The sequence below is a fragment of the Nematolebias whitei genome, chromosome 15 (assembly GCF_014905685.2).
Source record: "Nematolebias whitei isolate Nwh7 chromosome 15, NemWhi1, whole genome shotgun sequence".
Taxonomy (NCBI): Eukaryota; Metazoa; Chordata; class Actinopteri; order Cyprinodontiformes; family Rivulidae; genus Nematolebias; species Nematolebias whitei.
The window spans coordinates 44,447,480-44,459,946 of NC_056512.1; the positions used below are offsets into that span (position 1 = coordinate 44,447,480).

The 12,467-nt window shown below is 41.9% G+C and overlaps 1 protein-coding gene across 1 annotated transcript in view; it reads right to left on the reverse strand.

Annotated features, from left to right (window-relative positions):
- Positions 1-12,467, reverse strand: part of znf385c (zinc finger protein 385C) — a 127,550-nt gene that overhangs the window by 9,168 nt on the left and 105,915 nt on the right. The window contains exons 5-6 of the mRNA XM_037689269.1: positions 1,798-2,178; positions 1,484-1,671 (exon numbers count right to left, since the gene is read on the reverse strand). Coding sequence (XP_037545197.1) covers positions 1,484-1,671; positions 1,798-2,178 — 569 coding nt within the window. The remainder of the gene's footprint in view (positions 1-1,483; positions 1,672-1,797; positions 2,179-12,467) is intronic.

Below are 12,467 nucleotides of genomic sequence, written 5' to 3' on the forward strand. Positions count from 1 at the left end.
TGTTGACAGAGTTATAGTTTGGATTCTCTCTGGCGCCGTCGTAGGTCGACCTCGGCACCCTTCGAGAGTGTTTACGGATCTCACCAGAGGGAACGGACCGGTTCTTATCAGAACTCGTACCGTGCCTCTGGAGTGTCCTTGGACACGCTCACCGCTCTTGTCATCCTCCCCTCCCCTCCAGAATGTCTGCGTCACTATGCGCAGGGTGTTTTTTTAATATCAGGCTCTCTCTCCTCGGCCAAGGAGTGAGAGTTTGATAAGAATTATTATTTTTGCCTCCAAATCTTCTACGTGTGTCACTTTCATCACTTTGTGTCCGTCTGAACAGGTCTCACTTGTGAATGAGTCTTCGAGGCTCAATGTGATTTATCTGTGTAAATAAAGGTTGAATAAATAAATGAATAGTCATTTTTGTGTTGGCTAATGTCGCTTAGTTGTGGTGGCCATTATGGATTTTGGCGACTCCGAAAGTAAATGAGTAGTAGATGTACTTCTAATCATTACTTTCTGAAAGTGCCATTACAATCTGCTCTGTAGGGCATAAGATATTTTGCTGACAGACAGACAAGGTTGACTCCAACAGTTACTTTTGCTCAGATGATGCTCTGATACTACACCACCACATATTAGCCTAATATTTACCCAACTGGATGATATACAGCCATTTTTGTGTTGGCTAAATTTGCATAGATTTAGCCTCCATTTTCAATATGGCTGACTTCAAACGGTTTTCAGTTGTAACTATTTTTGATGAATACTTTCTGAAAGTTTCATTATAGTCCATGCAGTGGTTCATGAGCTATTTTGCTAACAGACATACACAAACTACGACGAACATCAAAAGCACAGAAATTACCTCCCTAACCTGGTTTGATGGAGATCTCTCCAGACAAAACACAGAACCCATTATAGTTTGCGATAATAAGTGGCAAATAAACGCCCGCTCGCTGAGCACTTTGTGTTTGATGCTATCGGTTGAAAAATAGCAGCTTAAATGTACCTTGCGCTCCCAGCCTGCTTTGGCTTCATTCATGCGGCTGTAAATGAAACTGCTGCTCATTATTAGGCTCGCACACACTTCAAGCTAATGTTATATTTATCTTTTCTGGACGAAGTGCGGTCTTAAAAAAATCCATCACTTCAATCCTTCCCTTCAGCGTTCGTCGTGCTGATCATTTCGTACGGCAGATCGCATCGTGATTTAATATTCAGCGTGAAACTCCTGGTGTCTGAGGCGATTGATAACTATCAGTGAGCAGCTTTGTTTTCTGATTCATTCTGCGGCCACGTCGTCTTTCTCTTTGCAGATGAGGAAGTGGTGAGCAACGTTTTCTCGCAGCGCGATTGGACCGGAGTCGTTTCCCCTGCAGAGCCTTTCAGGTGAGCAACGCTCTTACTTTGAAAGGCTTGACAAATCTGTAGTACTTCTCTCCTTGATAGTCACAGTTTAAACATGCAGTATAATGTAAATAGTTCATTTTACCTGGCTCAGTTGGGTCTGGGAGTTCACAACGATCTCACACGCTTCACACTGGAAGTTCTTGCTGGGCACGCCTTTGCTGCCTTTGCTGCCGAGCCGCTTGCTCTTGCAGCCGCCTCGAGCTGCCACCACTTTCCCCCTGCGTCGAGGCAGGACGGCGTGACCTTCCAGCATCAGTTTGTGCTTTGTGCCTGGTACAGAGAGCACAGCTTTTATTTTCTACACAACTAATAGCTCTGAGGCCAGAATTTCTCCTGCAGATGGAAGAAGCTTTTGAAAACATTTTGCTTCAAAGAAGTGTCGGGTCACGCTCATACCGCTGTTATGTGCGTCCAGCTGGGAGATGGAGTTCATTGTGACTTTACAAACAGGACAATGCAGGTGAGCTTTGCTCTTTTTGGGCTCTTTGTCGTCGTCTGCATGCGGATCCCTGTTTGACGAGTCTGAAAGGCTGCGGGACTCGATGCTCAGACTTATGACCTTTGTGACCTTTGTGACCGCTGTGACCTCTGTGATCTCCGGGGCGCTGGTGTCTGACGCCGACTCGGAGAGCTGCGAGAAAGGTGAAATCTGAGGAGGGGACAGGGTGACCATTTCCACAGAGGAATCCTCGGACACTGGTGTCAACATGACCGAGCTCCTGGGACTCTCCTCGTGCTTCCTCTCCAGGATGGCGAGTTCTCGACTCGACTGAAGTCCTGCACCAAACAGACGATTGTTAGACAACATTACACCCTTTTATGATGATTTTATATTTTAAGACCTTCTAATCCAAGCAATTTCACATTTTTGTGGAAAAATATGTGCTGCAATTAATGTTTAAAAGCCTAGCATTTCTTACAATACAACTTTATTTATAAAGCACTTTAAAACAACACAGTTGGCCCAAGTGCTGTACACGAACACATACAAGCATAAAGACCATAAAATCAACTTATACCATAAAAGTAATGAACTGAAAAACAGCAAACAGTTAAAACAATAAAACAAATAACTTAAAAACAGTGAAACCAACATTTCATCATTTCTTGACTCGCTACGTTTAATGTCAGAGTTTCACACACCGACGTTGAGAAATGACCGCGCTGTAGCTGTTTAGGTCAAACTGTTACCTCAAACCATGTGTTGCAAATGACTCTCAGCCACCACCAAATCAAATTTTAGCTCAATATCTGTAAAATCTAAGGAATTATAATAATTTTTGTGTCGTCTAATATCAATCAGCTGAAGCAACCGTCTTAACTTGGATTTAAGCCAAAAGTTAATCAGTTGTAAAAGCACGTCAAATGATTACTTTCTGGGAGTTTCAATAAAATTCCTCCAGTGGTTCATGAAATATTTTACTAACAGACAAACAGGGTTGACTCCAGCAGGAGATGCTGACATTTTAACCAAAGATCTTGCACACTGAGTCACACTAAGGAGTTTGTCTAACAAAGTTAAGTCAGGTCCTCTGGACAGATGATAAAATAAAACGAATTGTTGAAACATTTCGTCTTTTATCCAAAGACTTCTTCAGTCTGAGGAGCTGCACTAAACTCAGTCTTATAAATAGCACCTTCTCATAGTGGATCAACCAGTTTGCTGGTGACAGCCAAAACTACTGTATTTTTCAGACTGTAAGGTGCATTAAGTGAAACAAAACGGTCAGATAAGTCAAACTTTATTCAACTCATTCACAATTCATTCAACCTTTATTTGGACAGGTAAATCCCGTCTAATAACAATAACCACATAAAATCAGTTTGAGGTCGGTAAGCACAACCAGAATTAATACATGAGGCGCACCGGATTATAAATCTCACTGTTGATTTTTGAGAAAATTAAAGAATTTTAAGTGCACCTTATAGTATGAAAAATACGGTAGCTGTTCACATGATAAAGGACTATCAGCCTAATGGCCGACCGTTAGTGCCCTGATGGCCGCTTGCTATTTACAGAGGGCTGAGTGATACAGCATTGTAAGATCTTTCAGATCGGAGGCAATGTGTTCAACATAATGGTACTTCCTCAAGTTATTTAACAGTCAAAAATGGTGTACCACAAGGCTCAGTCTTAGGACCCACCCTCTTTACAATCTACATAGGTAACGTAGGTCAGAGCATCCTTGATGCATCCATACATTTCTATGCTGATGACACAGTTGTTTATTGTCGAGCTAAAACAGTTGATAAGGCTTTCCAGCTTTTGCAATCTGCATTCAACATCATCCAGACTGATTTGTTCCGCCTCAAACTTGTCCTAAATGCTGACAAAACCAAAGGGATGCTTTTTCAAACAGGAAGTTGGTCCCAGCAGTTCTTCCTCTGATCTCATCCTCAAATGGTGTCCCCGTTGAGTTTGTTGATTCCTATAAATATTTGGGTATCTTGTTCGACTCACATCTCTCTTTTAAGCTCCATGTGGAAAACTTGATCAAGAAACTGAAAGTTAAACTGGGTTTCTTTTTCAGAAACAGATCCTGTCCAACTGAATGTTAGGAAACACCTTGTATCTGTGACTTTCCTTCCCTCCATTGATTATGGTGACATTATTTACATGAACGCTCCTACAAGAACCCTGCAGATGTTGGATGCTGCAGATGTTGGATGCTGTCTATCATGGTGCACTAAGATTCATAACTGGCTGTAACTACCGTACCCACCACTGCACCCAGTATTCACTGGTTAACTGGTCACCATTAACTCCACACAGACTCTCTCACTGGTACATCTTCATCTTTAAATCACTTCCTGGTCTGCTGCCTTCATACATCTCCTCCTACATGTCTCTGTGTGAGTGCAGCTACAGCGTGCGCTCTCAGGACATCATTACCTGCAGTGTCCCCTCAGTGAGGACTGAACTAGACAAAAGGGCCTTCTCCTACTCCGCTCCTGTTTCCTGGAATATCTTACAAAAAGATCTGAAGCTCTCGACCTTTGACCTCTCTAAGTGGCTTTAAGAATCTGTTGGACACCTGGCAGAGACCAATGCAGACATGTTCCTGTTTTTAGTTTTATACATTCGTCTTATAATCCAGCTGTTTTTGTTACTTTTTTTTGGCCATCTTATTTTAATTTGAAAAAAAAAAAAAAAATCTGTATGTCTCTTTTATGATCGACTATTGTTGCTGTTGTCCATTGTTGCCATCATTCTTTGTTGAAATCAGGTCTCACCTGTAAATGAGTCCTCGAGGCTCAATGGGATTTACCTGTAGAAATAAAGGTTGAATGAAAAAGAGGGGGACATTTGGACACGGAGGCCTTCGCCCTTGTTTAAGGAGGGGCCCCGTTCCTTTACTAAGGCGTTTGTGTTGTGTATGACTCCAAGCTACAAGAACACCAAACTTGAGCTCAATGGAGCACATTTTGGTCATTTTGGTGTTTTCTAAAGTGAGCTGGCTGTGTCCGCCTTTGTCTTTCAGCGGTGGGCGATAATAAAACTTCTAACTTCTACATGTCAGTTACCTCAACTCCACGCAGAATAAAACAATTTATCTCTTAATATTTTAAAGCATTGTTAACTTGATAAAACATGGACGTCATGTTTTTTTGTTATGAGAGTTGGTGGGAGAGATCATATTTCTCCAGTTTTAGCTTCTCTCCATCGGCTCCACGTCAAAATCAGAACTGAATTCAAAATCTTACTTCGAACCTACAAAGCCCTCAACAACCTAGCTCCATCTTATATTACAGATCTTATTGTTACATATTTTCCTAACAGAGCACTTTGCTCTCAGGCTGCAGGCTTACTTGTGGTTCCTAGTTTCCAAAAGCAGAATGGGAGGCAGATATTTCAGTTCTCAGGCTCCTCTCTTGCGGAACCAACTTCCAGTTTCTGTCCATGAGGCTGACACATTGTCCAGTTTTAAGATTAGCCTAAATTCTTTTTGATAAATTCTATAGTTAGGGTTGGCTTGGGTTTCTGGAGCTATCCCTTATGCTGCTATAGGCTCATACTGCTGGAGGACAAACTGACCACATTTCCTCACTCTGCTGCTGTCTGTACTTGCTCTACTCTGCCTGGTTTCTATTTGTAATTATTTCTATCCTTGACAGGTTTTTGTCTTTCTTCCGATAGGGGGTACACCTGCACCTGCACCTGGACCTGTCATTCTGTGTGTGGTTCTCCTTCCTGTTCCTCTCAAAACCAGCCGGTCAAAGCAGATGGCCGCTCGTCCTGAGCCTGGTTCTGCTGGAGGTTCCTTCCTGTTAAAAGGGAGTTTTTCCTTTCCACTGTCTCCTTTGTGCTTGCTCAGGATAGGAGACTGCAACAAAGTGAAGATTCAACCCATCTGCTGGCGTCCTTCCTCAGATAGATAACTTTTTACTTCTGTATGTATCTGAATGTTTCCGTGCAGTGCCCTAAGATGCCTTCTGTTGTGATTTGGCGCTACGTATATAAATAAACTGAAATGAACTGAAATGAAAATGTTAAGAGTTAATAGCATCTGCATTCCGTCTTAGCGGCATTTGCATTTGCTCTAGGAATATATGTGCCCTTCCTCTCTTTCCCCTCCCTCACCTTCATTCACTCCTCAAATATCAAGTGGACCAGAAGTCTCAGTCAATATAAACAAACCCATCGACTTTCAGGTCCCACTGATAAGTCACCGAAGCTCCATTACACACAACCCCCTCACCCCCGATGGCCTCCCGTGGGAGTCGCACACACTTCACCCCCAGAGCTGTGCGCGCTGCACTCGCTGCATATCTCCACTTCATTTACTGAGCTGTCCCGCACACACACAGAGCCCTCCCCGGTGCAGCCGGTGCTCCATTGATTTTCTTTAACATCTCAGAGTAAATTCATCACTGGAGATAAGGTTCTTCCTTTCTCATTCCTGCTCGGGTAAAAGAAACTATACAGGAGCAAGATTAGGCAGACCCCCTGGCTGTAACGAGAGTGACCCCTGACGGGTTTGAGCTCTGTTTATTTTGGGAGGGGGTGTACAGGTATCCTGAACGTATGGGAAACACAGGCCCACCTGAGAGGTCTCCAGAGAGAAGTGGGTTTACAGACATGGAGGTTAGCAGGAATCAAAACGCTTGGAAATTCAATGACTGAGATCAAAGGGAAGCAATTTAGAAAATTATTTTAAATGCTGAGGTTCAGGTATTTTTATTCTCAATATTTTTGAGTCAAAACAGCATCTTTACTTTGTGCAAATTATACCTTTAATAATCAAGTTATTAATAGACAAGTTAAATTCATTCATAAAGATAAAATATTAAATGATCTAGAATCATATTTTTGTGCTCAAATTTGGACAAAATTAGATTTTTTTTTTTGTGATGGACTTTATTTTCTTTCATTATTGCCATGACTTTGATCAATCCTTCGTCAGTGATCATTCTTGTCTTGCGGCTGTTTATATCAGGAGTCCCTAAATGGCAAACTGTGGTCCAGATCAAATGAAGCCAAACCTGGACCCAGATCAGTTGTTACATTTACACAAACACATTTCCTGGACCTTTGTATCGAGAACAATTTCTTTGGCGGATCTTGCAGGTTTTTATTGAACCCACTGGTCTGTGATTGCAGAAACTGCCACCAAATCAGGCAAAACTGTCAAAACAAAGGGCGGCGTATTGGCAGCAGGTCCTCTGTGGAGCAGAACCAGACACCTTGAGGGCATCTAGATAAATATTGTGCAGACAATCTGCAGTATTTTTTTTTTATCATGAAAAGAATTGAATTTATGTTTTCAACAGTCCAGTCGATTCATAAGAGCTTCCTTGTCAACAGATTGATCTGCTAAGAGCTCCAACCACTAACAGCTGACTAATATCGGACTCATTACAGACTCCACATTCAGACAGTGAGCACTTGATTTAAGAGGCAGGCGCTGATCCGAGGCAGCCTCAGAACATAAACAAATTCCTCGGGGAAACATACTTGCTTTAAATCATCATTACTGTGGTGGCAGACGGAGTCTCCAGCGGAGTCAATCAAAGTCGAGGGTGATTGATGCTTGTCATGATTGATGGTGGCTCTGGGTCTCGGCGCCGGCTCAGCGCTGACATGCTGGATCACTGTCCTTTGGTAGTCTGAGGCATGGTTTATACGAATCGATCTGTCTCTTTGTACGACTGGGATTTTCTTCTCTGCTCGTCTTGTTCCTGAATGAACGACTTGTTGCGTCCGAGGTGGCGGAATATCTACAAAACGACTTTCAAGAAATAATCAGCAGATGCACCTCTACAAGGGATTAACATTTGGAGCGAACCCATTTTAAGATGACTGTTACAGCTAATCGACCTTACCCAACACATGGATACAAATCAACCCCCTTTCCACATATTAAGCTAACTTTGGTGTGGTAGTTGCTGACAGTCACTCCTCATGCTCTGTGCTAACCAGTCACTACATTTTTTGCAATATTGCATGGGGGTTGTGCATAACATAATTTGCTAAATTTGACCAAAACATCTATAATCCTGCCTCTTCTCATCATAAGATGATGATCCCTGTCACAGAGCGAGAAGAGGGATCAGAAATAACCTCTGTCCACCCGTGCATGTTCTGAGCATGATGACTTGAAAAATAAGCGAAGTGGTGTGAGGCTACATCTAGACGCAACAAAGGTTTCTTTAGAAAATTGGGTTGCTACTTCAAAATCCAAGATGGCTGCTGCCATAAATGTCCATCCATGTTCTTAGCATGATAACAAAAAAGGTTGAATCAGCTCTACCAGTTGTGCCACCGCGCCGCTCGGTGCCAAACATGTATATTCAGTAGTCCCTCGCTACTTCGCGGTTCGTTTTTCGCGGACTTGCCCCGTCGCGGTTTTTCAAAATAAGACTTGACATGACACACAACTGGCTGATTGATGGATGAGCTGCACGATTGGCATGGAATTTTATTTAAAATAAATTATTTTAAATTATTTAGTACCTGCTGCACCTTTGTGCAGCCCACACTGCAGGAGAAACTTCCGCCTGCAGCTCCTCCTCCTGTTGCTTAAAATAAACATATAATGACTCAAGAGTACTGATGTTCTTAACTACGGGTAGAAGTACAGACTTGCAAGGTTTAAATTAATGGTTTTACCTTCACTTTACTTTGACCGAAAAATGAAAAAATATGTGAACAAACCTCAAGAAAGACAAAAACATGATGGAGAATTCAAAAATTTGTATCTACTTATAAAGATTCCTAGGAAAAAAAAAAAACGCTCTCGGTTCAGGGATAAAATAGTTTTAAGTTCCCAGGATTGACATCTGGTTGCTATTAAAAAACTCAGAAAGAAAGCAAAGTATGAACAGTAGCTGCACTTTGTTGTCACTCGGGGAACATTTTTAGTTGTGACCCCGGCATCCTTAAAGCAATGGTTCCCAACCCTGGCCCCTGAGGAACACCATTCTACATATTTTCATTGATTCCCTGCTTTAACACACCTGATTTGAAAGAGTGGGTGATTAACAGGCATCGGCAGAACTTGATGACGTACCGTATTTTTCGCTGTATAAGTTACACCTTTTTGTATAAATTAGCATGCCTGCGACTTATACAGCGAAGCGACCTATTTATGTTTTTTCCCATATGCTGAGATCTGACGATTTCGTTCATTCTGACATGGAAAATATTGAACGCTACCATTTTCAGCCACTAGAGGGTGCTCGACCTATATGGCAAGCCAAGTGTCTCATTAATAGGTAAACGTGGCTATTTGCTATATTTGCTCCGGAACACCTGGAGCAAACGTCAAATCAGCTGCATTTCACCGCGCCGCCCAGGTGAAATGCAGCTGATTTGATCATTAAAGTGCATTTATTAAGGAAAGTTCAACTGAGAACTTTACTATAATTTAGAGCAAACAAATAATAGTATTTAAGTGTTAATCGTCTTAAATTCTTGTTAAAGTCCTCTCGTGCACGCTCCCGCCATTTTTTTTTTTCATTTAGCCTTTATTTATTTATCCATTTGGTAGCCATTTGATATTTGGCACAACACCGGTCCACATTTCTGGGTTGTCAGCGGTGACACGTAATAGATGCGACTTATACGTCGAAGCGACTTTTTTTTGTTCTTCACTTTATTAGACATATTTGGACTGATGACACTTATACGGTGGTGCGGCGTGTACGGCGGCAAATACGGTAATTAAATCACTGAATCAGGTAAAACATGCAGGATGGTGTTCCTCAAGGACCAGTGTTGGGAACCACTGCCTTCAAGAACAATCAACGGGTGCGTTAATGGCTCCGCTGCAGACAATGTGAGCATTACCCTCACACAGCCCCACCAGCCTTTAGTTTTCACGACAGACATAATTCATTTCATAGAGCTTTAATTTGGAGAGCTTTTTCATTACGCTTTGGTATTGTGGTGTCTGCCAGCACTGGATCGCGCTGCTGCATTTCAATTTCACATTAGGCCAATCACACAATTGGGCTTATTAAAGAGTGTTCCTCTGCACAAAATTGCCTTGGAACGACAAAATTATTCACAGCATCAAAATTAGCTGTGACTTATCTACTTCCTCTCCTCGCTGACCCTCCTCTTCAGCGCTCCTTCCTTCCTTTTTGTTCCCCTCTCTCTCAGCCTCCCTCTTTCATTTCATCTTATCTTTCATTTTCCACTCATCGTCTCGATTCGCCTCTGCCGCTGTTTTCCTCTTGCAGGGCCCTTTGCAATGGCAGAATATTAAAATTATATTTGATGAGAGTGTTATCAGGCTCTCGGTCTTTTGTCCACGTTCTCCTTTCTGAAGGAGACTCTTGGCGCTCAGGGCGAAAAAGTGTGTGCGTCCATGTGCGAACACGTCTGTGTCCCTCCTCTTTGACGGTACTTTTATATCCCCTCTCTGATTTTCTGCCTTGCATTTGGAAATTCTGCTCAGACAGAGATCTTCTTCGGGACAAGGAACTGAAGAAGTATCCAGCGCAACATGAAATGCTAATGAGCTTACTGCAGTCAAAATACACCAAAATTATTTGGCTCCTTCCTCTTCTTGCTTCTTAAAACATCTGATGTCTATATTTGCACCGCTGAAGTGAAAACAAACATTTGGCAAACGTAGATGAGCGCTTTTTGATTTCTTTCAGCTTTCTATTTGTTTTGGCGGCCCATTAAACGAAACCCCTCGCCACTTTTCGGCGCCCTCTACTCAACCAGCACTTTGCAGCGCTCGTTTCATGCTGCACAAACACCAATCCTGGTTGTGTCACCATCCCCTCGGCTTGAAGTGGACAGAAGAGAGCGGGGGGGAGAAATGAGGAGTCAAGGAGATGAAATCAAGAAGAAAATGGAGTAACAAAGACTGTGGCAAGACGCCGATCGATCTAAGACAGCCCTGTTACTTACACACATCACGCTCTCACACTTTTACACAATCTCGCAACTTTGGAGGCTTCGATCAATCACGGGGCAGAACGCAGCCAACAGCCAGCTCAGCTGCAGGATGAAAGTCTCTTATGTTACCTACAATTATTCCACCCAGCTCAACTGAATAACAAGCGAGCGGCGTCTCGACTTCAGCCAAACACCTACGAGTCACGTTTGTCAAACTTTGAGAACCCTGTTAATTTTGTGGTTCAGTCCAGTTACTTCCACTTGAGAAGTAAAGTCAAAATGCACACTCTCTTGTCTTTGCAACAGTTAGGAACTTCATTATTGCTTCTGTGACCCTAACTCCCTCTGCTCCTTTTTAAAAGCTGCTCCCAGACTTCTCACAGAGAACCTGTGTCAGTCTTTTCACCCCTGTGCTCATCTCTGGCCCTCATAGCACTAAATAATCAGGCTCCTGTTTACATCAGTGGACTATAAACTCCTTACAATCCTTCTAGACCCCTAAGATCTTCTGATCAAGGCTTCCTGGTTCTTATTATCTCTTGTTGGAGAGCGTAAGGGGACTCTGTTCCGAGTGCCAGACCCTGGAACAGCCATGTTTTTCAAAGTGAGGACCGCGGCCCCCTGGGGGGCCACCAGGGGGCACCAGGTGTCCCCCAGAAAGGTGGAGATAAGAAGAAGAAAAAAGCAAAAATAAAAAAATAGTAATAATAATAAAAATTGCCGACTACAGCGATCTGTATGTGTCATTTCCAGATAAACACGCTTGAGAGAGAAGTAACAATTCTTTTGTTTTATTCTTCTGGTCAAGAGTTGGTTGAAAAGTTTTTTATTTTTCAGTGAGAATATAATTCAGTGTTTAAAATATGTTAATAACATTTTTATGCTCAGCAGCTGTAATAGTTAATTGAATATAGTGAGTAAAAGTTAAAACATGCTAAAAGTTTATGTTTCTTTACATATTTTGTAGCATTGTTTGAGTTGGGGGGGGGGGGGGGGGCATGGCATGGAAAAGTTTGTGAACCCCTGCTCTAGAGAACAAGGATGTCCAAACGTTTTCATGTGTGTGACAAAACTATTAAAATGAAATGACTCGTGGGCCACAAGAATGTGAATTTAACAATATTTTGTAGAAAGGACAAAAGTTTATAAATTTTGGTGTAGAAAGAGTTTTAAATTGTTGTAAATCCGAAACATTAAAAGCCTCATAAACACTAAGCTTATTATTTTTGTATTAAAAATGACTTGATTTATTTGGTCTATGTTTGTTGTTTTCTTGTGTTTGAAAAGTTAATTTTAGTTTATTCGCAGCAACAAAAGCGTAATTTGAGCAAGTGTCATTTTAAATCGGGGGTCGATCAGACTTTTGGACCATGAACGGCCCAAAAGGATGATGGAAGTTCTGAAACATCGTCCAGCTGTCAGTCGCTGCAACAGATTCATAGAAGGTTCGATGAATTTGATCAACTCGTATGTAGATGATACCACGTTATATTCATTTAAAAATGTCCAGTTTCCCTCTTGATTATTTGATCAACTGCAATATTTAGCCAAGTTTTATGAATCGTTATCCAAAAGTCTCCTTTCTGGTAGAAATCATGAATGTTTTTTGGTGCTTTGTACCATGAAGCAAAAATATAAAGATTATAACCAAAGATTTGTATTTTGTTTAATATTGCTCATTTTGAAGTTTTTCATCCGTTTCGCTCTTTCA